This window comes from Centruroides sculpturatus, unplaced genomic scaffold (genome assembly GCF_000671375.1).
Source record: "Centruroides sculpturatus isolate CEXI.00-Female unplaced genomic scaffold, Cexi_2.0 scaffold1333, whole genome shotgun sequence".
Taxonomy (NCBI): Eukaryota; Metazoa; Arthropoda; class Arachnida; order Scorpiones; family Buthidae; genus Centruroides; species Centruroides sculpturatus.
In genome coordinates, this window is record NW_019385709.1 from 19,511 (window position 1) to 46,654 (window position 27,144).

General features: G+C 34.0%; 2 protein-coding genes across 2 annotated transcripts in view; one reads left to right on the top strand and one right to left on the bottom strand.

Moving 5' to 3' along the window:
* The first annotated feature begins 351 nt into the window (after positions 1 to 351).
* LOC111641398 (meiotic recombination protein REC8 homolog) lies at positions 352 to 7,190 on the top strand. Its single transcript, XM_023387558.1, has 16 exons — positions 352 to 504; positions 2,587 to 2,655; positions 2,734 to 2,873; positions 3,540 to 3,618; positions 3,685 to 3,860; positions 3,935 to 4,014; positions 4,693 to 4,805; positions 4,878 to 5,031; positions 5,092 to 5,247; positions 5,317 to 5,371; positions 5,435 to 5,536; positions 5,605 to 5,666; positions 5,743 to 5,882; positions 5,947 to 6,068; positions 6,781 to 6,984; positions 7,058 to 7,190. The coding sequence occupies exons 1-16, from the start codon at positions 449 to 451 to the stop codon at positions 7,138 to 7,140; spliced, it is 1,791 nt and encodes a 596-aa protein (XP_023243326.1). The 5' UTR covers positions 352 to 448; the 3' UTR covers positions 7,141 to 7,190.
* A 3,179-nt stretch (positions 7,191 to 10,369) lies between these two features.
* LOC111641411 (proteasome subunit beta type-6-like) overlaps positions 10,370 to 27,144 on the bottom strand; it is a 19,320-nt gene continuing 2,545 nt past the window's right edge. Inside the window, exons 2-6 of the mRNA XM_023387572.1 lie at positions 22,377 to 22,444; positions 18,674 to 18,805; positions 17,720 to 17,849; positions 10,662 to 10,806; positions 10,370 to 10,590 (exon numbers count right to left, since the gene is read on the bottom strand). Coding sequence (XP_023243340.1) covers positions 10,469 to 10,590; positions 10,662 to 10,806; positions 17,720 to 17,849; positions 18,674 to 18,805; positions 22,377 to 22,444 — 597 coding nt within the window. The 3' untranslated portion in view covers positions 10,370 to 10,468. The remainder of the gene's footprint in view (positions 10,591 to 10,661; positions 10,807 to 17,719; positions 17,850 to 18,673; positions 18,806 to 22,376; positions 22,445 to 27,144) is intronic.

Sequence of the window (27,144 nt, forward strand, 5' to 3'; positions counted from 1 at the left end):
AACTTCCATTTAAAAATTTTTATTTACATTTTAAAATAGAATTTAAATTCTATTTTTCGTATTTATATATTATTATATAGTTTATGACGATTTAAATATTTAATTAAATAAAATTTACGCCGAAAAATCTCGTAAATTTTTCAAACTTTCAAAAAAGCGCCGCCGTGTGGTTAAATTATATCACTAATTAATTAATTAAAATTTTTTTTTAATTACAGAAACTCGAAACCATTTTAAAGTTTTAATTTATATTTTTATATAATTTAAATAAATTTAAATTAATATTCGTTAAGTCGTAACAGTTTTTGATGATTTAAATATTTAATAAAATAAAATGTTTTACGCGGGAAAAGTCGTTACTCCCGCCAAAAATTAGTCGAAGGATCAACGATTCGGTTCTATAGAATTCCAATTAATTAATTTATTCACTAAATAACCTTCGTTAAACATGTTTTATGCTCAAGAAATTCTCCGTAAAAGAGGAGGAAAGTTCGGGATTATATGGTAAGTTATTTTACATCTTCATAACATTTAAATAATAATTTTTTTATAACGATTTAATGTGATTATTGTAAGTTAAGTGAACAATTTTGAATTATCTTTAAGTAAACAAATGAGAAAATAGCATAAATTATTTCTTTCGTCGATTTTTTAACTGTTCTGCGTGTTTGTCTGTTTGTCTGTCTGTCTGTCATGTATGTATGTACAGTATGTCTGTCCGAAGGCAGGATGGCCGAACGGTCAAGGTGGCAGCCTACCGCTCTGGGGGACCCAGGGTCGAATAATCCCCAGAAACTTTTCGGGGGTGTGATCCGTCCGGGTATGTCGGGCCCCGTCCTTCACCATCCGGTCGCCCCATTGTGGGCTTAGCCATACCCATTATGGGTCTACAAAAAAGAGGCCCTCTTAGTGTCCACAGGGCGGAGAGTTAAAAAATATATATATATTTTAATATATATATATATACAGTGTATGTATGTATGTATGTATGTATGTCCGTCGCATTTTTATGAAACTAAAAGATTTTGAAGATTTGATTTTGGTAGTTTTTAGTGGGAATATTAACACTGAATCCAGAAAATGTGGGATCATTACATTCTTTCATTGATTTTTTAGCATTATTAGGAGTGAAAAATGTAAAATTCCATAGGAGCAAGGATCAACCCTTCAACAAAAAACAATTTAATTACGATCACCTATTTATGTACCCACATTTAACACTGCATCTCGCTGCTCCTGGCTGGTCTTTCCAACGCTCTTACAGCGTTTAATTCGGCTATATTATAGTTAATAGAAGATACAAGAAATTTTTATTTATCCGGCAGCCATACCTTTTCGGATATGAAATAAAAACTAGTAAAGGACAATATACGGGGTGATTGTAAAGTCGCGTGAAACGTGCTGATGCGAGAAGAAAGGATCGCGGCTGTTTGCTCATGTTTCGGTAGATTAACGTACACGAAAGTATAGACAAACTTCACCATGAAATTCGGGAAGTCTGCTCCTACCGGGGCCATTATCGGACTGTCAAGTTAACAAATTCAGGCGTACGCGATGTACAGTACAACCTTCCGGGAAATCCACCGTGCAGTAACACGGAGTCTACATCATCAATCAGAGGATTAAACGGGTGCTCAATGTGCCACAACCGACAATATGAGAGGTCCTTCGTTGCAAAGTCGTAAAACGTGCATAGTGTGTTACGTAAGCTGGAGGAAGAGAGGACTGTGCCACCCGCCAAGCAATGAGTCACCATCTCTTGAAAGTTACGGAACAGGAGGATTTGATGGTACTGTACATTCGTGTTTGTTAAACCATTCAAACGTACGCAAAGCACAGCGAATCTTTTTTTGGGTCAGCATGCTTCGCACGACTTGCAAACAAACGATTTCGTATTGCAAAATACAGGATAATCGTAAACGATAAAGGNTTCACCTGTTCACATAGTAACTGGTTGGAGATTTTTGTCACCACCCTGCATGGAACCATACTGGTTCTCATTATTCCAACTAGAAGCAAGCCATAGAGGTTTGATGGTACTGTACATTCGTGTTTGTTAAACCATTCAAACGTACGCAAAGCACAGCGAATCTTTTTTTGGGTCAGCATGCTTCGCGCGACTTGGAAACAAACGATTTCGTTATCATTTTCACGAAAATGGGTCGAGACTTTTTGTATTGCAAAATACAGTGTAATCTTAAACAATAAAGGAAGAAGGAACTTTTGGATTTGAATTTTTGCAAAAACATCCACTCCACATCACAAGACCAGAATTAGAAACCCCTGTAATTGGCAGCTATGGGCTTATGTAGCAACGCTAACGTGCTGGGAGTGTCACGCGGTACCACGTGTCACTGTCAACACGTTCGTGTGGCACCTCTGATAATAAATCCTCACGTTAGGTCCACCACCTTCACCAGGTCGAACACGTCGTTAAAAAAGCCTCTTTTTTTCTTGGACGATCGGCCGATGGGGAGGACTTTCTACGGGGGAAATCCCCCTATTTAGGTGGTAATTACTAATGCAGGAAACTCCACGTGGCGAGGCAACTCGCGTATTAATTAAATTAAAATGCGAATTTTTCAGGTTGGCGGCAACTAATCCGAAACTTCTGACGAGGAGAGACTACGCCACTGTCAACGTCGACAAAATATGGTGAGTCTACCGATTAGAAATACATTAAAATTACATTTATTTGATATTAATATATACATTTATTATTTTTTTTATAAGTTCCGACATTATAGATCACATTTTACATCGCCTTTCTGCCCAAACTGGGAAGAAATCTTCGAGATTCTCTTTGTATCTTAGTTCCAAATTGATGTTTGGAGTCATTTATGTCTTTAGAAAACAGCACGTATACTTATTAGGTAAGTAATTTGGCTTCTGTTTCCAAATTGGACCTGGACATTCCCACTGTCGTCCGTTAATCTAGAGAACGTGTTAGATGATCGGCATAACTCGATTGTTATCAGGAGAAGTATGATGTACAGGGGCAAGACTTTGGCACGCTATGGATGGCGTGTGAAAGCCATTGAATGCTTTGGAGTGCCTTAGAATGGCGTGTGAAAGCCATTGAATGCTTTGGAGTGCCTTAGAATGGCATGTGAAAGCCATTTTGGAGTGCCTTAGAATGGCATGTGAAAGCCATTGAATGCTTTGGAGTGCCCTTAGAATGGCATGTGAAAGCCATTGAATGCTTTAGCAATGCTTAGAATGGACTTGAATCTCTAGATTGACATGCCATTCTAGAGAATCAAGTCAAAGACTTTCAATCTCTTCTACAGAGCATTGTTATTTCTCAACAATCTATCAATATATATGCAAATTTTTGTCTCTAGACTCTCTCTCTTTTTAATATTAATTATAATTTGTATGTTAGAATTTATTTATGACTCATCTAATTCTAAATTGGCCATTTTCAAAATGTGCATGCAAGAATTTGTTACATACATTACAATGATGGCCAGTTATAGAACTAGATAATTCACAGGATATTTTCTAGATAAAACTTTATGCACTCTTTTCCATGAAAGACGACACCAGGATACTTCAAGAAGGTTTATACACGACGAAACCCGAAATTAAGAAAGATGAAAAACAACTTCAAATCAAGTAAGGATCAACGTATTTCTAATTAAACAATTCTCGAGATAATTATCTCAATACAGTAAATTCTAGATATCCGGCCGTTACTCTGGAGGATCCTATGGAAGCCAATGTGAATCCGGAATTCGGTCGCTTTTCCGAGGAAACGGTTTCTTTGGTGATTCCTAGTTATGAGTTCTTCCCCGTTTTAACGCCGCGAAGTTCGGAAGCGGAATCGGTCGACAGATTGAGGAGAGAAGAAAGATTTGGTTACTTATCATTTTTAAGCATACATTAACTTAATTATTTAAATAAATGTTAATTTTAAATCATTTAAATGCAGTTTCTCCAATGACCGCACCACCTAGTGAAATCACTATACGGGAACCGCCCGTAATTCCTTCAATGCGTGAAGAGGTTGAGGTAATTCAGTTCATATTTTTAACATGGCTGAATGTGTTTACTTCAAATTTTTGGCTATAATTTAATTAATTTAATATTTAATTTGGCTTTAAGATAGATGGTGTTGTTCTGTATAAATATTTTAACCATTAGAATACATTTAAATTACTTAATAATATGCAGAAGGAAAGATTTAATTGGAATTAATTCAAGCTCTAGAAAATGGGGAGTTAATTAAATATTGTGGAAACCAATACAGCAACTATTGTGAATTTCATACTTAAATTGGTACCATGTCATAAAATGATGTAATTATCACCCCTTTTAATGGAAAGGGTGAAATAGCGTGTCCTTTTACCTCAGGAGAGGGTATGCCCCATCATTTGGCACAATCCCGATTTAATTAATTGGCATATGTTTAGTGGTTTCACCTGTTCACATAGTAACTGGTTGGAGATTTTTGTCACCACCCTGCATGGAACCATACTGGTTCTCATTATTCCAACTAGAAGCAAGCCATAGAGGTCCTACAAAGTGTGTGCGATACATACTGTTGCATGTATTAAAATGCAAAATGTCGACACTGCCTACCTCTAATTCAAATTATACATTAAATAAATCAAATTCTAGATCAATAATAAGTTCCAGTATTATTTGAAACTTTAATTTAATTCTAATTTCAATATTCAAATGTTACAGCTTCCAGGAATTGAAGAATTGCCTCCGTTCCAAGATTTAGAAGCCGTTACCGAGCAGCTGCTTCCAGAAGAGCAAATGCTGATAAAAATTCCTTTAGAATCACCATCACCGAGGTAATTAATTACAGTTAAGATGTATTCGATGCTTAGTTAATGCATATCTCATTTCACAATTAAAAATTCTAGAAGACTGCTTCAAGAAGTCACCCCTTTACCTAAAGAGACGACACCTGCTCGATTATCTCCAAAAATTCCGAGACGACCTGAGAAGGCTCCACCTCTTCTTCCGGAAGAAACTCCAGTACACGATACACGAGGAGCACCAAGACCGAGAAGAAAGGTAAGTGTCTTAAATACTTAAAATAAGATGCAGCAATTAGTAATTCCAAAAATTGTACAGAGGAGAGAGGATATAAACGAGTTTGAGTTAGAACCCGCAGTCCAAACACGCAAGAGACCCCGTCGACGTCTCTTAATCCATGATGAAGAGACCGTTATTTCCGCCAAAGAGTTTAAGAACAATATCGTCACTTCGTATAAACAAATGCAGCCTCTTGTAAGAGAGTAAATTTATAATTTATCATAGAAATTATCATTATAATTAATCCGATTACCTGTTTTATAGACCTATCCATCACTTCAGAAATCTGTCGACGTGCTCTTCAGAGAACCTGGATTGCGTGAGTATCATTCATATAATTGTGTGATTTTGATAGAAAACCTGAAATTCTATACTTTGATAGGGATTGGATCTTCTAAAATAAGAGAATTCTGGAAAAATTTACGAACTCTTCCCGAACCGCTCGACCCCGTTTGGGCTTATACCATCGAAGAGAGTACTCCTGGTTCGTTACTTAAGGTTATAAACTTGTTACTGAATTAAGCAATTAATTGATGTTACTTTCTCCGACAGAAACGGAAGAGCCTACTCCAGTTTCGGAAGCGCCACCTCCGAGGCCTGTTGAGAGATTACCAGTAAGGAACGTCCAATTTTATGTCAATTTTTTAAAGAAAGCGGATCGATTAGAGAATGATCATGGCTTTTATTTAGGAAGAAGAAGAGGTTCCGATAGAAATGTTGCGTAAAAAGTCGCTTCAAGAGAAAGATAGAGAAGCTCTAGTGATAACTCCCGTGTCTCTGACAGATATCAGTGCAATAATGCCCGACATATCAAAGAAACCTTCTTTAGGGTAAGTCGCTTGCAAAGATACAAAACGTTTTATTCCATTCTCCAACGGATGATGTATATTTTAGGAAATCCGTATCGTTGCCGTCTGGCGAGATGCCACCGATGATGACCATCGAAGAAGAGCCGATTCTGGAAGAACCAATTATGGAAATCGGACAGGAACAAGTGCCACTACCCGAAATACCTTGTAAAATAATTTTATAAATGTTTGATTATTGAATAATCCTAATTATAAAATTACATTAACATTACACTTTATGAATGATAAAATTCTTAAGATTTACCTTTTTTTAAAGCAGCAAAATCTAAACTTTAATCAACTAAGTGATTATGTTTTCGGTCATTTTTAGTGAATGGCCCAAAGAAGACCACTAAAAATAGCCAAAAATGTTAGCAATTGTTGGTGAAAGTTTGAATTTGCTTGATTTAAAAAGGTTATTTTATGTAATAGTTTGTCATATCTGGTGAATCAGTTATTTTTGATACACCCTTAATGAGTTCAACCCACAATGGAATGGGCAGTAAGGATGGAGCAAGTACGAATCCGAGAAGCTTCAACCTGATACCCTTACCAATAGCATCAGTTAATTACTATTAGTATATACTTGTTTGGGCAATCTCTGATCTTCAGTGAACAGGCCCGTTTCCATCAAATTATAGTTAAGCTTTCCCAATACTCCATTAATAGATGGTAGGGAAGACCAGATACAATTGTTAATTCTATCCAAAACATAACTGCACTAGTTTATATTGGGCATAGATAAGAGGAAGGGAAGTGCATCCTATTGACCCAGAGAACATAGCTGCTCCTGCTCATCCCAAGGAGCCTAATACAAGAACAAATATGCATACAAATAAGCAGAGTAAAGAATATAATATTTTAAACTTTTACTTTACAGCTTGCGTGATCGTCGTATCGCCAACTCGCACCCCGCCGCCGCCATCGCCCGAAAAAACTAAACACCCGACTCACAGGGACGTTCTTTCGATGTTTAAAAAAGGTTTAGAAGCTCGCCCAATGGATAAAGTCACATTTCGTGCAGTAATTTCACCGTTGCGGCATTCTCGTTACTTCGCTTCCCTAGCTTTCGCCAGAATTCTAGGTAATCCTCTATTTAAAATCTTCAATTTAATACAATTTATAAAAAATTTTCCTTTATTAAATTTTAATTGCAGATCTTCATCAATTCCAATTCTTAGAAGTTAAACAAGAATCTAATTACGCGGACATTTTTGTATCACCCGGAGAAAATTTTTAAACTTTGTGCGTTAAAAATATTTATAGATTTTATGACTTGTTGTTCTGTTACAGGAATTTTTCAAATTTATTTATTTTAAAATATAATTTTATTTAATATAAATGAATTTTTTAATATTTCGCAGATTATTTCTATTTTTAAAATAATAATTTGTGCTCTCAAACTTCAGAAAAATGCAAAATTTTGGCCTTTTTTTTCAGTTTGTGATTAAAATTGTGTTTTATTATAGAAATGCCTCTGGAGTTTTTTAAATCACTTCAAATAATATACCATATTTACTGGCATATAATGCACACCCTCATTTCAACAAGCTTGCCTCCCACATTTTTTTTTAAGGTGTAAAGTTAATGTAAATTTGTTTAGTATTTACAGCAAAGTATCATTATACAGAGTAGTTCCAAACTATGGACACAATACCATTTGGCATCATCACATCAAATTATGTAGACAGCAGTGAAACAGAATGTGCAGCATGCTATCTTCTAAACAAGTCCATGGTGCAAGTGTGTGGTGTAGTGCTGTAAAAATGACCCGTTATTCCCATCAGGAATAGATGGACATGACATTCACGTACAGAAAAGTGAATGGGAATGATCATGCATCACCTCATGGTATAAGATGATGCGTTACCAGTTGTGTTAAGACCCACGGAGGATACTTTACTACTACGATTCGGTCTGAGGTATGTTTGCTGACTGTTATGCAACAGTATATCGTGTGTATGCTATGTATATCACTTTCTTCAATCGTAGTGAAGTTGCAAGCCTTTCTGTAAGATCAATGTAATCACTTTTTCTCAGGCTCTTGTGAAATAGCACATGCACCTTTCCATATTCAATCATCCTCAGTGTCATTTGAAGCATCAGAAATGCAACATTTATTAAATGCGGCACAGTTTTTTTTCCTACAGTTTTTATCAGAGTACCTATGACATCACTGTAATAGTCTAACAAGATTGAGCTAAGTGACCTCTTAAATACAGTAAGACCCCGCTTAATTAATGCTGATTCAATATATTGTGGTCTGCTCAAAGCCTTAAAAAAAGCTCAAAATTTACACAGATTTGGCAAGAATTAACTGATAACTTCTTCCACACTTGGGTTTGTGCATTTATGACCAAAGGTATCCAAGAATTCTCAACAAGAAGAGCCTATTGCTGTATCGTTAGGTTGACCAAACTCAACCTAATCGATATAGCAGGACTAGGTGATATAGACGAGATACAAAACGTTTTATTCCATTCTCCAACGGATGATGTATATTTTAGGAAATCCGTATCGTTGCCGTCTGGCGAGATGCCACCGATGATGACCATCGAAGAAGAGCCGATTCTGGAAGAACCAATTATGGAAATCGGACAGGAACAAGTGCCACTACCCGAAATACCTTGTAAAATAATTTTATAAATGTTTGATTATTGAATAATCCTAATTATAAAATTACATTAACATTACACTTTATGAATGATAAAATTCTTAAGATTTACCTTTTTTTAAAGCAGCAAAATCTAAACTTTAATCAACTAAGTGATTATGTTTTCGGTCATTTTTAGTGAATGGCCCAAAGAAGACCACTAAAAATAGCCAAAAATGTTAGCAATTGTTGGTGAAAGTTTGAATTTGCTTGATTTAAAAAGGTTATTTTATGTAATAGTTTGTCATATCTGGTGAATCAGTTATTTTTGATACACCCTTAATGAGTTCAACCCACAATGGAATGGGCAGTAAGGATGGAGCAAGTACGAATCCGAGAAGCTTCAACCTGATACCCTTACCAATAGCATCAGTTAATTACTATTAGTATATACTTGTTTGGGCAATCTCTGATCTTCAGTGAACAGGCCCGTTTCCATCAAATTATAGTTAAGCTTTCCCAATACTCCATTAATAGATGGTAGGGAAGACCAGATACAATTGTTAATTCTATCCAAAACATAACTGCACTAGTTTATATTGGGCATAGATAAGAGGAAGGGAAGTGCATCCTNATACTTATGGGACATCCTAAATTTGGTTTTTGTTCCAAAATTTGTTCAATACTTATGGAAAAAATTTTGTACAAAATCAGTGTTTAATCATATTAAAAATAAGATATTACTTGAATGAAGTGTAAAAACATTTATATATTCAGTACGTGAGGACTAGCATACTTTTACAAGTACAGAACATTGAAACCTACCTAACAATGTCTATGGGAGCAGTCACTGCTCCAAAGACACCAGTCCATAATTGCAACTTAAAATTGGCATATACCCCATTTCCCATGAGTTTTAACCGACTACCATATGTTTGTATTTATAAGTAAACATTCAAATGTTTCTTTTAATTTAAGTCCTAAATACTGAACAACACCAGTTGAGAATAATCAGACTTAGAGCTATAGATAAAGATTTTACTTATTTGTTTACACACAATGGGTATAAAGGTCTTCTTAGTGCCACATGACACTAAGAAGGCCTTTATACCCATTGTGATTTTGGCCAGGTACACGGGGCCTGACACATTCGACCAAACTACTGGGATTTTTGGCTGCCCAGATTTGTTCCCAAGTCACCCAGGAATACCCTACCTGTGGCTTCCCAAAAGATAATTTAAATAAAATGAGCCAAAACTCAGAACAATTACCACTTACAACACACAATCAGTCACTTGGTGACCAAATCTGACAAACTGCAAGAATTTTCTTATAATACTAGCACTGCTACATTTATGAATCTTACATGGACAAGAGTTGGTCACCCTGGTAAATAAATCACCTATTAGAAATATGTGAGAGCTGCTTTATACATTATATGGTTAAAATACCATAGTATACAGAAGATGCTGTAAGGATCTGAAAGAGCAGTGTGTGGTTCGTGAATTCCAGTTATACAGTAGAGCATCGATTAGCCGAATCAATTGGGGACTGGGGTTCGGATAACTGATTATGTACAAAAAAAAATATATTAACCTCTCCCATGTTGAAATTCGTTCAAATTCTGGCACGTCCTGGCCAGCTAAAACACGCACACCATCAAAAATATTGGAGTAGCCCAACACATGGCCAAAGATTGCAGAAATTAAAATTTGCCGACTGAAAAGCTTTCGGTTAATCGATGCTCTACTGTATATTTGAACATGTTGTGTGTGTTCAATGTTTCCTAGTCATTCTGTGTGTTGCAATAAAAATCCTCAAAAATACAGGTCCACTGACATCAAATTTCATTCTATTCTATGAAATAATACAAATGTTTAAACTGAAAGTTGGTGCTTTATTATTAAAAGTTAAATCAAAATAATTTCAACTTAGAAAAAACCTTTTTAAAGTCATACATTAGTGTATACATGTATTAACCTTCCCAAAATTTAGGTGGATCGTCAACTAATCGTCTTTCCATCCCATTTTCCGTTATGATCCCCAATCGTATAACGCCACCGCTGGATCCATCGCGAGCCATGGCAAGTGCCAAAGCTAAATAAAAATTGATATGATTAGTTTAAATTTTACTTAAAAATTAAAAAACATGATAACGTTTAGATCACCTCTAGTAACAAACTGTACGCATTCTTCTTTGTCCATATTGGGTCTATAATTAGCATCCACGAACCCGTAAATGTAAGAGCTTCCCGATCCTCCGATGGCACAAGGTTGTCTTACCATCATTCCGCCCAGAGGAATTAAATACACCTGGAATTATATAAAAATATTGTATAAACTACATTTTTAAATATTTCATGACAGCATCTCCAAAGTGTGATGTATGTGTCATTGACATACAAAAATATTTCACATTTTTATGTCTATTCAATTGTGAAATCTTTAATGTATTCATCTCAAGACTAAATTACTTTCTCGGTTTTTATGCAGTTATGGCAGACTCACAGCATTGTCAAATTTCAGGAAATCCTACACTAGAACATGGACTGAAACAAATTCAAATGGGGATTATATGAGATAAATTAACACAGAGAACACTGTCTTTTCAATGTTATTTGTTTTCATCATTAAACATTGATGTTTTTGCAAAATTTTTGACCTTTTCAAAAATGTCATCAGGCGAACGGCAAAAGAACATCTGTTCATTCTAGATGAAACATGATTGTCATTATATTCAAATTTAAATATCGTAAATTGAATGCTGTGTAGATAGCCAACTATGCAGAATCTAGATTAGTGCTACTTTACCATACAAAAGGGATTAAACTATAGAAGTAGCAGTCTACTTTATATATAATTTCATTGAGGATTTATACAGCCTTGAGAGCTCCAACGTAGGTTTATTGCAGGGCCCTTGTTTCTCAACAATCAAAGCCTCCCAGATAAAAATGATCTTGTGGCCCATACATTGTGTCAATAGAGTGGTCTCATTCCAGGCTGGTACAAAATTATGATCTATTGTTATGTATATCTCTCTGATGTTCCAATATGTGGCTAATCAATTTTCTTGTTGTGGTCACTATATAATGTGTTTTTGTATTACTATTTTGATGTAGCAGTAGTATCTGATAAATGCCCAGTTTCTCTAATATGGAAAAGCTGTCTAGGTAAGTTCGTTTGGGCTTATACTTCCAATAAAACTGCAAACTTTCTAAATCTTCTTGCGATGCACAGAGAGACCGGACCAAAATATGGAATAGAGGGTCTTATAAAAGTGAGATTTTCCTTTTCTGGAACTAAAGCAGTGGGTGGGAAAAATCAATGCCTTAGTACAGTGGTTCTCAATTGGGGGTACATGTACCCCTAGCGGTACGAGCGTAAATCGAAGGGGTACATCTAACTTTCATTATAAAATGGTGTATGTTAATCAATTTGCTGTAAATTATTAACACAAGAAACGACAAAAACTTGCTTTAATTTTTTCTGTTCTAAAATTAATGCTCGGTTAAACCGTAATTTTATTAGACTACAGATTCACTCGGCACTAACGGCACAAATAGACAGGCAAATCAAGTGGATAAACAAGTTGTTTGGACTGTTAAAAGGGAAATCGGTGTTCATACTGGGATATTTTAAAGCAACTTTTTGTCATTTCTTGTGTTAATCAATTTGCTGTAAATTATTAACATATGCCATTTTATAATGAAAGTTAGATGTACTGTACTCTTAGATTTATGCTCAATGAGATAAGGGCTTTTAATCTTTTAACTGGCCTACTGGTATTAGGAATAACAAGGCCTGGATTGTACCCCCACCATGCAATGTGTGTCACTGCATGCGCGCATTACTTGATATTTAGCAAATTTAGACAGTACATTTGTTACAAAAATTGAAAGATTCTTGTATTGTTCTGCACGTTATAAATTCGCAGCCATTACACAATTATAATCTCTATTTAAGGCACTAACAAATATAGTTAACTTTGTAAAAAACAGAGCGTTAAATACTAGACTTGAGGCATATTTGTACCGAAACAGGTAATGATTACAACTGTCTACTATTTTATACAGAAGTACGTTGGTTGAGCCAAGGAAAAGTATTGACAAGGATATATGAATTACGTTCTGAAGTATTAGCATTTTTAACCAAACGCAAGAGTGAAAATCAGAAGAAATCAACTAAGGAAAAAATACAACTACACATTGATTTTATAATTTCCGACTACACTTTACAAGATGTAGCATATTTGATAAACTTAACGCATTAAATTTATCACTTCAAGGGAAAAATAATAATATTTTCACTGCCAATGACAAAATTTCTGCATTTAAGATGAAAATTTCAATGTGGAAGAAAAGATGTAAGGCAGGAGAATTTGACATTTTTGATAAATTGACTTCTTATCTTTTAGAAAAGAAGATTCTCGTTGATACTGATTTAAAAAAAAAGCTATAATTCAACATCTTGAGGATCTGTTCATTTCATTTAACAATTATTTTCCTGACGATAAATGAAATTGAAAATTATATGTGGATAATAAATCCTTTTCCTACAAATCAGAAAAAGAAGAAGAGCAACTGATTGACATTTCTACTGACACAACACACAAAGATACAGTAGAAACATTTCTTTATCATCATTTTGGGCTGGTCTCATAAAAGCTTAGCCAAACATAGCCGATAAAGCCATAAGAAAACTTTTACTGTTTGGAACAACGTATTTGTGTGAATGCGGTTTGCCAAATACTGTGACACTAAAACTGAAAAAAGAAATAGGAAACAGGCTTGACGCATCAGCAGACATTCGTTGTCAGTTAACAATGTGGGAACCAAATTTTGAAAAAATTGCTGAAGATTTATTGCAACAAATATCCCTTTAAATTTTGTTAGAAATTATTGTAGAATAATTTAAACTTTGATTATCGTTAATTATAATTACCTGTATTTATTTTTGGGAAATGTAATTTATGCATGTATTGAAATGACTTCTGTGATTTTATATAATACTAGCTGTTACCCGTGGCTTCGCTCGCGTGGATTTTGCAAGCAAACCCTATTTACATTCAGTATTTCAACAACTGTAATAATTGTTATATAACACCTACCGCTGAGAATCAAACAAACTGTAAATGTTCCAGAAAATTTATCAAATTAAAAACAATCATTCTATAATTGAACCAATATGCAAAAAGAAATTTGAATTTAAATGGTTCGACATTTGGTTAAAAAATTGAAATATATAAAAAATATTTATAACAATGTCTGAAATGTTATCAACTTAATACACCTAAGTACTCAATGAATACTAAAACGCACTTAAAAACAAAAAATTGCACTTAAAATAGTACAGTAGAAGCTGTTCTTCGGGTTAAGCCTTAATGCTCTCCCTCTCCCCCCGCAGGGTAATTTCGAAAAATCTCTTTATAGTGTGCGTTTTCATGATGTACCCTAACTGTGTATCAAATTTTGACCTCTAGGTTCTGGAACATTCTCATTGAAGTGTTACACATTTTCGAAGTCAACCACTTTCAAACCCCATATCTCTCACACCCTTATAGCAATCGAGACGCAACCACCATAGTGCACGATGGAAGACTTGAGGCTACTACACACACAAACACCATTAATGTGCGATGTGTAGTTTTTGCTGCAGAGTGACGTATAGGCACAAACACGTCCATTTATATATATATATAAATGGACGTGTTTGTGCCTATACGTCACTCTGCAGCAAAAACTACACATCGCACATTAATGGTGTTTGTGTGTGTAGTAGCCTCAAGTCTTCNACCAAATTTTGAAAAAATTGCTGAAGATTTATCGCAACAAATATCCCATTAAATTTTGTTAGAAATTATTGTAGAATAATTTAAATTTTCTTTATCGTTAATTATAATATATACTTATCAAATAATAATAAATAAATGTATGTACCTGATTAAATTTATTATTATTTACGTAAAATAAGTAATCCACTTTTAGTTATAGTTTTTTTATGGTGCTCAGTTATAAGAGCTGTATACATTTAATGCAGTAATTATAAAATTTACATACAAAAATATAAGGGGTACTTGAGAAACAACTAATGGGCTAATGGGGTACATTAATTAACAAGAAAGGTTGAGAACCACTGCCTTAGTACATAGATTACATCAGTGCTAATTTATCTCATGAACATTCAGCGTGAAGGAAAAAAGTTTTGTTTTACATCATGGAGATTATATAGTTACTATACTCTGATTCAAAGTTACCTTTTATTTATTGGAAACAGCATCATATATTCTTAGTCCAAATCAACAATTAAAAGAAATCAAAAACGGATCACACAATGAATTAAAGCACTAATAATGAAGGTTTTAGACTACAGTAACCAACAATCATAACAAAACATTATAATTTGGCAATTAAAGCAAAAAGTTGTTATACAGTAGAGCCTCGATTATCCGACCCCCGATTAACCGACACCTCGGTTAACCGACCGTCCTAGTTGGCAAATTTCAAATGTCCGCTAGTGATGTGGCGCTACAATATTTGGCTATGTCTTGGCTACTTTAATATTATTTTTACGTGTGTTTTAGCTGGCAACACTCATTCGACCAAGAAAGGGAGCCGGTATTTAAACAAGGCTTAATTTTCTAATTTTTAACAATATAATAGCGACGATTATTATTTTAAAAAATTCTTGTTAGGCTTAACATCAATGAAAATTCAACGCAAAGTAGGTTAATAGCGATATACTAATTACATGGGATATAATAATATACTACACTAATAATGGATTTTTTCATACTTTTCGGTTATCCGACTTTTCAATTATCCGACCAACCCCAGTCCTCAATTGGGTCAAATAATTGAGGCTCTACTGTATATACAAAAGTGTGTGGAAATACAGCTGCAAAAACTGTTTAATGGCATTTGTATTGCTTTTATAACTTGCTACTTAACAAAATTAAATAAATTTGAATACAGTGGGTGATCAGTTAACGAACAGTTCGGATGACAAACACTTTCACAAAAGATTTTTATGATTGGATAATGAACACTTTACTGAACAAACATAAAAAGAAGCAACGGAAAATAATGAATACTGATTGATTTTCCCTTGTCTTCAGGTAACAATTTGAAACCTTTCGGAGTGAGAGAGACATCAACATCAACATCAACGCTCAACCCAATACTGAATGGATAGTATTAATATTCTTCTGAATTTTGAAACTCTCCCTTGTAATTCCAGCTTTTTGTTTACCTATCTGACAAATAATTTTTTATATAGTCTTTGCGAGACTGTCGGACGGGCACTTGTTAAGTTTTGCGTCAGAGTTTATTTATGAAAGATGAAAGTTTAACTGTCCCATTGGATATTCGTTAACTTTTTAATACCAAATTTCATCCGGGCCTTGCATTTAAATAATTTTTTGTGAGCTAGCTGATTTCTGTTCTCTGAATTTTTGTAAGTGCTTTTCTGAACTTTTTATTTAAAAAAGAAACTGATAATATTATGAAGCCTAAAAAAAGGAGTGTCAAGAACTGTGCTCACCGTAGAAACCAAGTAAGAGATAATAGCCAAGTGGGCAAAAGATGTCTGATGTTGCTGGGCATTATGGCTTGAACAAGTCTACAGTAGGCATAATCTTAGCTATGAAAGATATATCAAGAAGTTTCAAGCTGCTAATGGAATAATAAAAATCACATCTGAGAAATGAGCATTTTAGAGCTCATAATGGAACCTGAAACTGATCTGACGACAGAACTCCAGGGATGTCAGAACAACGATCATCCAAGTGGCATCCAAACCAAAATAAGGTTAACGAGGTTGGGGATCTCTACAATTACATTATTATTAATTATTTCCGAAAAATCCTGAAGAAAACAGAAAAGCAATCGACATTGGACAGATTCTTTAACCCCCACAAATGGAAAAACATGACTAATAAAAATGCAAGACTGCATATATATGTATTTTTACTATTACATATAAATAAAAAATATGTACTTTTTTACTACGTTTTATTTTTTGGAGTCTCTGGAACGAATTAATCAAATTCCCATAAAAACCTATGGTAAATTGATAATCGGATAACGAACAAAGTCTTGAAACGGATTATGTTCGTTAACCGATCACCCACTGTATTTAAAAATGACTTCCACCATAAAATAACTTAAAATTGATTCTGAAGTCATGGTGCATCTTAGAATCAATAAAGTATGATATTACAACATGAAATAAAATGTGCTAATAATAGCTTCTAAAATTATAAAATTTGAATTATTCTAAATTCCCTTACAAACAGAATAATTCTAAATGGAAACTGCTCGAAAAATGTGAACTTATTACTAGCTCTAAATTTGTAAACTGCATACTAGATGTGACAATGTAGAATACGATAATTACGTGTCAGCACAGATAAGAATTCGTACTCTAACAAGCAATATATAATTGTGGAAAAATAGCTCTTCCTATGATATATTTGTAAGAAGAAAAAAAAAAAAAAAAAGGTAATTACTAATTACAGCTGTTGAAACTATACTAAAATCTTGTTGAATCAAATTTTACAAGGTAAAAAATTCCTGATTTGAATTAACAAATTTAATACCCAATTTTTCTGCAACCATAAATTTTATCATCATCAAGATGTTTCTCAAGGACGCCTATACAAGAGTGTAATGATGCGATGTTGTATTCGTCAAGGAGTTGTAGTGTTTGTTTGTCATATTCTGTGTAATATGGCCAACTAAAGAGAAAATATATACCAGATATACCGTAGGGAGGAGAGATTTGAGTTAGTCTCATTAAATTGAAATTAGTAGTTTATTATACAGAAAAAAACCTTTATGCTTTAAACCTGTAGAGAGTTTTGAGTTAACACAGTTCAGATTTGCAAGGTTTTATTATACTTACTACTTTACAGAAATATATCACACACTATGCCTGAATATCATACTCAACAGGAATTTTAAATACTTGAAATTATGTCGAAAGTAATAATAAATAATGCAACAGAAAAGCAGTAAAAAGATATTTAGATAGCAGATTATTTACTGCACTAATAACATACTTAACATAATCAAATTTTAAGAAAATGTTTTTGCTAAATCTGCAATAACTTTATGATATAGAATTAGTGTATTTTGGGTTCTGCAAATGAATCGGTTTGCAAAAATTATGTTAAATTGGTTCATTTTAATGCATAAATTAGTAATAATAGACAACAAACTCATCTTACCTGTCCACCATTTCTTCTATCCCATCCTGCACAAATAATAGCGGCGAGAACTTGTTCACGATAATTATAGCAAATTCCTTTAAAAATATTGGCGGCGGTCTTTACCAAACACTGCTCGTCAACTTCTAGTCTAAATTTGTAAAAATTAAAATTTATAAATTTCTAGAATTTTAATTGATTATTAAACAACACAAATAGCCATATCATCTCCGATGAGAAAAGTCGAAAATTTGAATAATAATTTAGATGTATAACAAATAAGAAACATGATTTCTTTATATAAATGCACTTTTCTGTCTGATACGACACTAAGACAACTAAGATTTTTCATTTTCAATTAATGAAATTTGTATGAAACTAAATATTTTAGATCATGATGTATAATTTAATAAACAATAATAATCTAGATAATTTTAAAAGAAAAGATCCATTCGAAATGAGACTTGAATCCACAATGTCTACTAATTTAACATTCCAAAATAAACAATATTACTTTGGGATAAAAAGTAAATAAATTTTATTTATAATTTATTTTTATCAATGGGCTGGCCAGGGAAGTTTTCTGAGTTTTCTTCATGTTTGTAACTCCTAAATATGGGCCAGTTTTCTCGCAGAAAGTCCTCTTCTCGGGAGACGTCTCCCTTCGGCAGATCATCCGCGTGTCACATTGCCATATGCAAACGACACGCAAACAATTCATTTTTATCCAGGTAACCACAAAAGGCAATTTAAGAATACATATGAAAGATATTTATTATACATGAAAAATTTAGCAATGCATTTCTTTAGAATTAAAATTTACAGTGTTTACATGCTTAATAATCAGCATGTAAACTCAGGAATTCCATGCCGATAGATGTCAAAGTACTGGTGTTTTATTACAGTTAGTTATATATTTTAATTAATGTTCTAACAAACCGACATAAAAATACACAATAGCATAAAAACACTCACTCATGAAGAGCAACTTGGTATCTAACAATATCGGTAATGGCTTCGGTGTCGGCAGAAGCACCCGAACGACAGCAATAGATGTAGTCGGTGACGCGAGACAGTTTGTCTGAGACACGGTTAGCTACGTACACTCTGAAAAATATCAAAGTTAAAAAGTAAATAAGTGTTTTTATTACAAACAATCTCCCAATGTCACACAAATACTAACATGCTTATTTTGGGTAGCCAAATTTTATTGTAGAAAGAAACATTTTCATTCCTTCTTCAAAATAGAGCACAGGGTCAGTCAAATAGATGTATATCAGACACAGGCCATATTCACTATTATTCAGTGCACCAAAACATACTGTAAACTAAAAAAAAAAAGTTCTAACAAAAGCAGTTGCCAGGCCTTTAAGACTTACACAAACAGAAGTTTCAATTTTTTCTGCTTTAATCCCCCTGCAAGATGTTAGAAATGTTGACTTTCAGAAAAGAAATCACCAAGGCTGCAGGCTAGATATGAAGCCTTAACGTGCCATATCCAGCCTGCGAGCTGCCAGTTTGTAACCCCCAGAATTATATATATGTCGAGTAGGTGCATTAGGATGATTAATGCCTGAGATTCAATGGGGAAAGACATAAGATAGGAGCCTATCTTGGATTTATATGATGTAGGTAATTTAATGAGGTTAATTTCTAGGTGGAAGTAAGTGAAAAATATTTATGGTAGGCTTCTGCAAAATTATTTGACCTGTCGCTTTCATTTATTGTTCTTTGGTACAAAGACCAAATGTTGGAGGAAAAATCAGGGCGCCATGAATCTATTATTCCTTAGACCAATTGCCTGAGACGACCTATATACGTGTTCGTAAACCATTCTAAAATTGGCTCACACTCACTGGATAAATGATTCTTGAGTTTAAAAATGGCATAAATAATAATCTTGTTCCAGAATGAAAGCAAGTGAAGCAATTGATTTTGAATTTAAAGCCAATTGCGCATCAGAATTAAATCCGGCTAAAAGATGACACGAAGCTAAACGATTTTGTACAAGATGGAAAAAGCAACTGGAAATTTCATAATAGACGTTTATACTTTTGTAATCAAGCAATGGCCACATCTTATCTATCATATTAAATAATTTTGTATGTGTTTCAAATGTTTTATTAGGAAATAAACAATATAAAACAGAGAAAACCAGACCTCCATCCTTTCTTGCCAAAATAAAGAAAATTTGAGCAAAGAGAGGGGGAGTAAGTAAAAATGTGCCAACTGCAAATAATTCACTCGTGTTCTGGCACCACGGTGCATGACTTTCATGACCAAAATTGATATTCTCAGTGGATCGATCTGTTCTGATACAGAGTCAGCCAGTAAAAAACATTCAAATTGTAATGGACTGAATTCATAATTTAAGTATTCTGCAAGAACATTTATTATTTCCCTATAATCAGGATTAATCAGGCCATTAAATTTTTAAATCTTCTTTGAATATTTCTGTGCAAACTGTTACTATTTGGAAACAGAAGAAACATTTTCTAGAACTTGAGTTCTGATTTGTGATGGTATTCGCTAATTTCTTGGCTGCCGTACTAACTTCTTTCACTATTATTCTGGCTGCATTTCCAGAACTGCTGCACGATGTAAGGAGTTGATTCCAAACCAGTTTATTTTTGTTTGGGGATTATTTTTAGTTCATTATTCTATTCCTTTTGGGGCATTTTATTTTGTTAAGAATAGACTTTTTTTTTTTTTTTTTTGTGGTTTTAGGTCCTTTACCGCTCAGAGAGCACAAAAAAGCCAGTTAGGATAGACTACCACTCTCTCACCCCAAATTGTCAAAAAGGACAAAGTGAAGAATTATGAAAGATTAAATTTAAGGGCAATGACACAACTTAACGATTATTACAATTAAATGAATGTTAGCCACTTAAGTATATAAATAGGGTCAAGTGAGCACAATCGTGTAACATCACCGCAACTGTACTATAAGAATGAGATGAAGCTCAAGATCGAGAGAGGTTGAAGCAAGGTTTTCAAGTTACATTGACGACATAAAAGTTTCTTAGTGATGGTTATGCAAATTTAATTTGTAAGATTTCTTTGTAAATTTTAAATAGATTTCAATTTCATATTTTTGCTTGTCGGTTTTGTGGAAATAATTATAAAACAGTTATAATTTAATTTATAAGTCTCCACGTGTCAGAAAAAGTTGCCCATCTACACCTCTGATTCTGACATAACTCTTCCAGACAACCCTTTCTCAAACATCTCGAACAGGTGAAAAAATATAAGGCCATCCGCAAAAAAACAGCTATTAATTTTTGCTGTGTCAACTCCTTCCCCACAGCATGGAAGTCTTTCTTTGAACTGTAAATCTTACTATCCTCTCCTCCCCGTTTCTCTCGTCTTACATCACCTCCCCTCTGCACAGGTGTTCGGCAGTCCCCCATTTGTTTCGGCATTTGGTGATTAGTTTGTCCGATGTGCCCATTCAACACGGGCAAAAATGTCTGCACTTGTTATAAAAATTTGCTGGTTTAGCATTTTTAATTCTAATTTAACCAGTTTTAAATGGCAGTTTTCTTTGTGTTTTTATTTTCACACTGCCAAAATTTATAATTTACTCACATTAATTTAGATGTTATGTATCTAATAATTTGATTCATGTTACTTATAAATATGCCAAGACACATATTTCAAAAACAACTGCCCCAAAAAAATCAGTATACGATTAAGATTATATATTTTGAATACATACCTTCTATAACTAGCAGTTGTTCTTTGCATGTTGTAACTGTAATGTTGACACAAATATTTGATGTAATAAGTATACAACTAGTCTTAATTGTTTAATAAAAGTCAAAATAACTTATGAATCGCTTATTAAAATAAATAAACAGACAAAATGCACAAATGATAAATTGCCAAAGAAGAGCAATCTTACAACAAAGCTTAGAAATACTTCTAACAGATTTTTGACGAGACTATGTCTCATCTCTAAAATCGCGCTTCTGTCAATGGCTGCATACCTTAGAGGTATGAAGGAGTACATGTCAGGAGTTGGAATTTGGCATGAAGTATTTGGTGCCCAAAGCATGCCCACATAAAATAAACCAGACTTGTAGGTAGTCAGGGGACTGAGAACGGGTCAAAATAAAATACAAAATGTTGAGATTGTTTCTACAGACAGGTGTGAGTAAAAGATTTGCGCATGCGATGTTCATGCTCTCCGAGACGTATTCTCATCCCAAGAATGGCTTCGCCATTTTACTTGTTGAAAATGATTTACTCTTATAAATACATATGTTAAATCAACGGCAAGTTCTCAGAAAGAATTAGAAATAGTTAACAAAGCACATCAAAGAAAAGCAGATCTTCAAAAAAATTTGTTTTCAAAGAACTGCCTTTCTTCGATCTGCTTTGTTAATAGATGTTCAGCACGACTCCATTGCTAACAGAAAAGTATGATGTACGAAGATGGAGAGCTTATATTTTAAATTAAATAAATTTAAAATATTATTAAAAATTCAGCCCAGCATTGTGACAATGTCGCAATAAACAAATGCTCGTTTGGTTTTTGAATATTTTAAGCTGAAAACGTTCCAAGGCAGTGTTTCTTGCTGTAATAAAATTATGGCTACCCGAAATAAGCATGTTAGAACCCGTGTGTTTTTATTATAAATATTAAATAAATATCAAGTAAAGATGAAAATTATACCCTGTAGTACTTCTTGAATCGGCTCCGATAACAACTCCGCCTTCAAACTCCACTGCCATAATTGAAGTCTGAAATATTCAATCAGACAATACAGTTACATTATTCAAACACTAATATAAAATGTAACGTATAACAAAATTTATAATAAAATGAAAGAGTAGTTTATTAATAACCTATTAATATTTAAATGTTTTCGAAAGGTAAAGCATAATTTCAAATTAATTGTTGGTTTAAAATATTTATATAAAACAGCTTTTCAAATAAAAATCTAGTCTATTGCATATTGAAGATGCTGCAAATTTAATTATATAAACAATATATTTGCTTTAATAGATTATAAAGTGTTAATGTAAGCAGAATTGAAGTTCAAGTGCTTCGGATTCACATCCATCTTCAGAACATTTTGTAATTGATTGCTTCATCTTGGAAACGAAAGATAGATAAAGTTCATTATCGAGGATTTGATTAACAGAACAGGACAGGAGTCTTCAAACTATGGCATGTGAGCCATCTTTTGAAAAGTTTGGAGACACCTGGAATAGGGCAATGCAACACCTGAGTGATCTGCTAAGTGGGAGTGTCGCCCGGCAGTATTCTTTATGGAAAACTGTCGCCTATTTAGATATTAGACCAATATAGATGTTAGTCAAATAACTAAATAAGGTGCAGTTTCCCAGATAACTCTATGTGGTCAACCCATTGATCAGATGCAAAGCCACAACCAGCATTCAATGGTTTTATCCACTTGGTCACCAATGGGCTATCATTATCAGGGAATTCTATATACAAATGTTTTAAAGATGTATAAAAATGAACATAAGATTAATTAAACACAATGAAAAATGAAATTTATAGTACTCTGTTACTAGAGTAATAGGTGTCTTATAAATCAATTAGTATAAGTTTTGTTGACAGTCATTTAGAGTAGTGATTCTCAACAGACCATAGAACGTAACATATCAGTGAAGCCTTAGAAAAAACGTGAAAGATTAGAGGACAACAGGAACTACCAGGGGGGTCACCAGTGCTAAGGGCTAGTATACATTACGCGTTTTGAAGCACATGCTTTGGTAATGTACGTTTTAAAGAACCAAGAGTTCTGCATACTGTAGGTACACACACACTGTGTAATGTCACTTCGGCGGTCAAACCTGCTCTACTGTATTTATCATTATAAATACTTTGTCTTCTTTGATAACACATTGTAAGTGCTCCCTAGGCACTCATCCTATATTGTATGTCTCGGCTAGACTTTTCAGGTCATGTGGTGTTTCTCAGGTGTAACGTGTTGTTTCCGTTAAGTGCTTCTAACTGTGCGTGTAACTGTAACCCTGGATGCCAACTGCAGCTTTACGAACAGTATTGTAACATCATAATTGTTTTGGCCTGTTTAGGTGACACTATTCTCTTTTCTAGCCAATTAAAAGCATCCTATTCTTATGTTAGTACCGTGTACGGTACCTGGAAATTTATTGTACACATTTCTGTCAGCTCAACAAGCTTGTATTATGTATGCGTATCGGTAAAATAGTTCTCAATTATCGTGCCACAAAAGCAAGTTCTAATGTAATTTGTATGCTCATCTTTGTATATATTATGCACTTTGTTTTCAATCCAATTTAATGCATTGCAGGCACCCATGGATCCCTCAATAACTTTCAACTATCCTATCTCACTTCTTTTCACCTTCACCTTATGCAAACTTTACTTCTTCCTTCCTTTTCTGGTTCCGAGGCTATACCTATGAGTGCGGCCCGTCACCACCTCCTACGATGTAGGTATACACACGCAAATGCGCACTTCTAGCCGAGCGTGTTGATAGATTTTGGTTAGAATGTGTGTTTTGCAAGCATCAGCTGCACACTTTGAGATACATGTGCTACCATTTTGTTGTACATTCGATCGTGTGCTTTCGGGTAGATTGTTCTCCATTTCACACATTGGCCGAAATGGAGAACAATCATTTCGATACTGATCTATTCATTGATGAAATCCAAAAGAGACCAGCCATTGTCAAATGATTTTATAGACATTCTAAAATAATTAAAAAACTTGGGTTCATATTGTCTTAGTTTTGGATACAATGTCACAAACATTCCATCCGTCAGTCTATCTCGTAATATTGGGTGCACCCAAAATTCTCTTTGCCTCTGCCATCATCTTTTATAGCAATGTTAGAGGAGCCACACTCAAGCAATTACTTTCATGTCCATTTCCAAACTGAGACAGTGCAAATGGTCGTCAAATGCCAAGCTAAACGCACGGTGTGTACACTGCTAATGAGTGTTTAATGCAACGTCCAATGTCTAATGTGTACTAGCCCTAAAATGGGATCATATCCTAAGTTATATAAGTTGAATATAAAAGTTCATTTTATATATTGTACAAATTGTGTCACAAAGTCCTAATTGAAAATAAAGTAACAAGGAAAACATAGTTAGAAAGAGATAATTTATATGATGAAATGAAACTAAAGTTCAGAGATCTACTAGAAATAAAAGTCCAGAATAGGTGATGGATCCATTTGTAGTTAATGTGGCTAATGTGGATATGGGACTACATGAGAATGTCTTTAAACCTGCAGAGTGCTTTGAGCAAGATTCAATAACGACAGAGACAATTTCCGGATTAGTGCAGAAATTTAAAAATTTTCCTCAGTTTTGAGAAAAGGCAATGTTATCTTTTTAACTTCTCTCAGTTCCTATTTGGTTGAATTGTGTGTTACCTAGTAATTAATATGATATCAAAAGCACGAAACAAATTGGATATTGAAAATTGGAGGGAGCTTTGACTATTTTTAATAAAATACGTAACCACATATATAGAAGCTTATTTCTTCTATTGGCCATAAGATTCATACCACAGGTCTTAATTTAAACGAAGACTTCTATTTTTATACACTTATCTATTTTAAAATTAATTTATTTTAATAACACAAAAAAGTTCTATAAAATTGTGATTTTTTTTATTTTAAATGAAAAAATTTTTCTCAGAAAGGAAAATGATTACTACCACTTGAAAATAAACATTTTCATTTCCATAATCTCCTAGTTGTAATTATCAATAAACATAACTACACACCAATAATCAGCAAAAAAATCGGAGTTGTATAACTTTCCTGGCAAAAAAGTTAAATTGTGTGTGGCGCCATCTGTTAAAAGAATTTATTTTAAAACTTTTTATATTATTAAATGTTATAAAATGGCTAAACAAGAGTAGATTTGAGTTTTATAGAAAATTGTAAATGCTAACAAGAAGTAATATCTTCATTAAGTCCAACTCCATTTGAGACATGACACATGACCCCCTGTATCTCCCCCACCCCGTCATCATATAACCACCAAAATTTAATAGCATCAATGTCCCTAATACACAAAACTCCCCGCAAAATTTCAGCAATTTTTAACAAAAGGCACAGGAGTAATAAGTTTTGAAGTGGGTGAACAAAATCATGTTACACACCAACTTATATATACAGGTAATCCCCGTATAACACAGGAGTTACGTTCCAAAAAATTGCCGTGTTATGCAAATCCGTGTTATATGAAACAAAGAACTAATGCGAAAAGGGGGGGTTAGGTTCCAAAAATTAAAAAACATACTGTTAAATCCTTATTTAAGTCAAATTTATTATTTATTTTTTTTTCACAGGTAAAATACTTATTTATTATTTAAGTAAATATTTTACTAGAAGATTATTCATCCTATATGATGATCTCAGCATGATCATCATCAACTTGTAACAGTTTTTGGGTGCATTCGTTAATAGCAGTCGCTCTGCAACAGGAGTGAATTGCTGTTTGTAGGCATTTAGGAACAATGGTGAAAGAAAGATAGCGGCACCCGCACTATCGATAGTATCATGATGGAGGAATCTATAATTCTAAAATGAGCTTTTAGAGGCAAAAGAAGGGTCCCAATTGTAAAATTTAACCATTAAATGGATTATTGTTGAAAGAGCATTCAAAGTAGCCACGAAAACAATTAGAATGCTCGCGCAGAGTTGAGCGGAAGTATAAAAGAACGCACCCTTTATTACATTTCATGTTGTACGAGGGCTTTATCCAATTCCCGAACCATGTTAGAGTGAACCCGTGCTATAGAAGTGCCATGTAATACGGAGGTTACCTGTATACAGAAAAACCATCTCATCTTTTTTGCACTTCTTGACATCCTGAGATCCCTGTCCTGAGTTCAAAAATGTAAAAATCTTCGGAGGGTTGTTTTTTTTTATTGATCATCATAATTTTCCTCTGTTATATATAATACCGTGTTTCCCCGAAAATAAGACAGTGTCTTATATTAATTTTTGCTCTGAAAGATGCGCTAGGTCTTATTTTCAGGGAATGTCTTATTTTTTCCATGAAGAAAAATTCACATTTATTATTGAACAAAAAAATTTCCAAGTTGAACTTAGACGAGAGTGACGTATATCCGGTTGTGACAAACTGAACTTACAAAGTTTCCGTGCTGGAGTGGACTTCCAACTCTCGCTTCAACTTAACTTTTTTATAGCATCAACATCGGGTTCGATGACCAATTAGTACTTACTGAACCGTAGCACTATGCAAATGTCATGTGGTGTGATTCCCGGCCAACCAATTAGCCATCACCAGCCGTAACATTATGCAAATCTGTGATTCCCAAGCCATAGTTTTATGCAAATCATGCCGTGTGGCATGATTGTCTGCTGACCAATCAGTGGCTGTACTTTCAAAAAGCCAACGGCCACTTTCAACCATCTGTCGATGTCCGTTACGACTAAAAA

What these genes read in the sequence shown, in the direction of transcription:
- LOC111641398 (XM_023387558.1), top strand. Translation starts at nt 449, where the DNA reads ATGTTTTATGCTCAAGAAATTCTCCGTAAAAGAGGAGGAAAGTTCGGG. An exon ending in GGAAAGTTCGGGATTATATG is followed by an intron (nt 505 to 2,586) that starts GTAAGTTATTTT and finishes CGAATTTTTCAG; the next exon opens with GTTGGCGGCAACTAATCCGA. An exon ending in CAATGCGTGAAGAGGTTGAG is followed by an intron (nt 4,015 to 4,692) that starts GTAATTCAGTTC and finishes CAAATGTTACAG; the next exon opens with CTTCCAGGAATTGAAGAATT.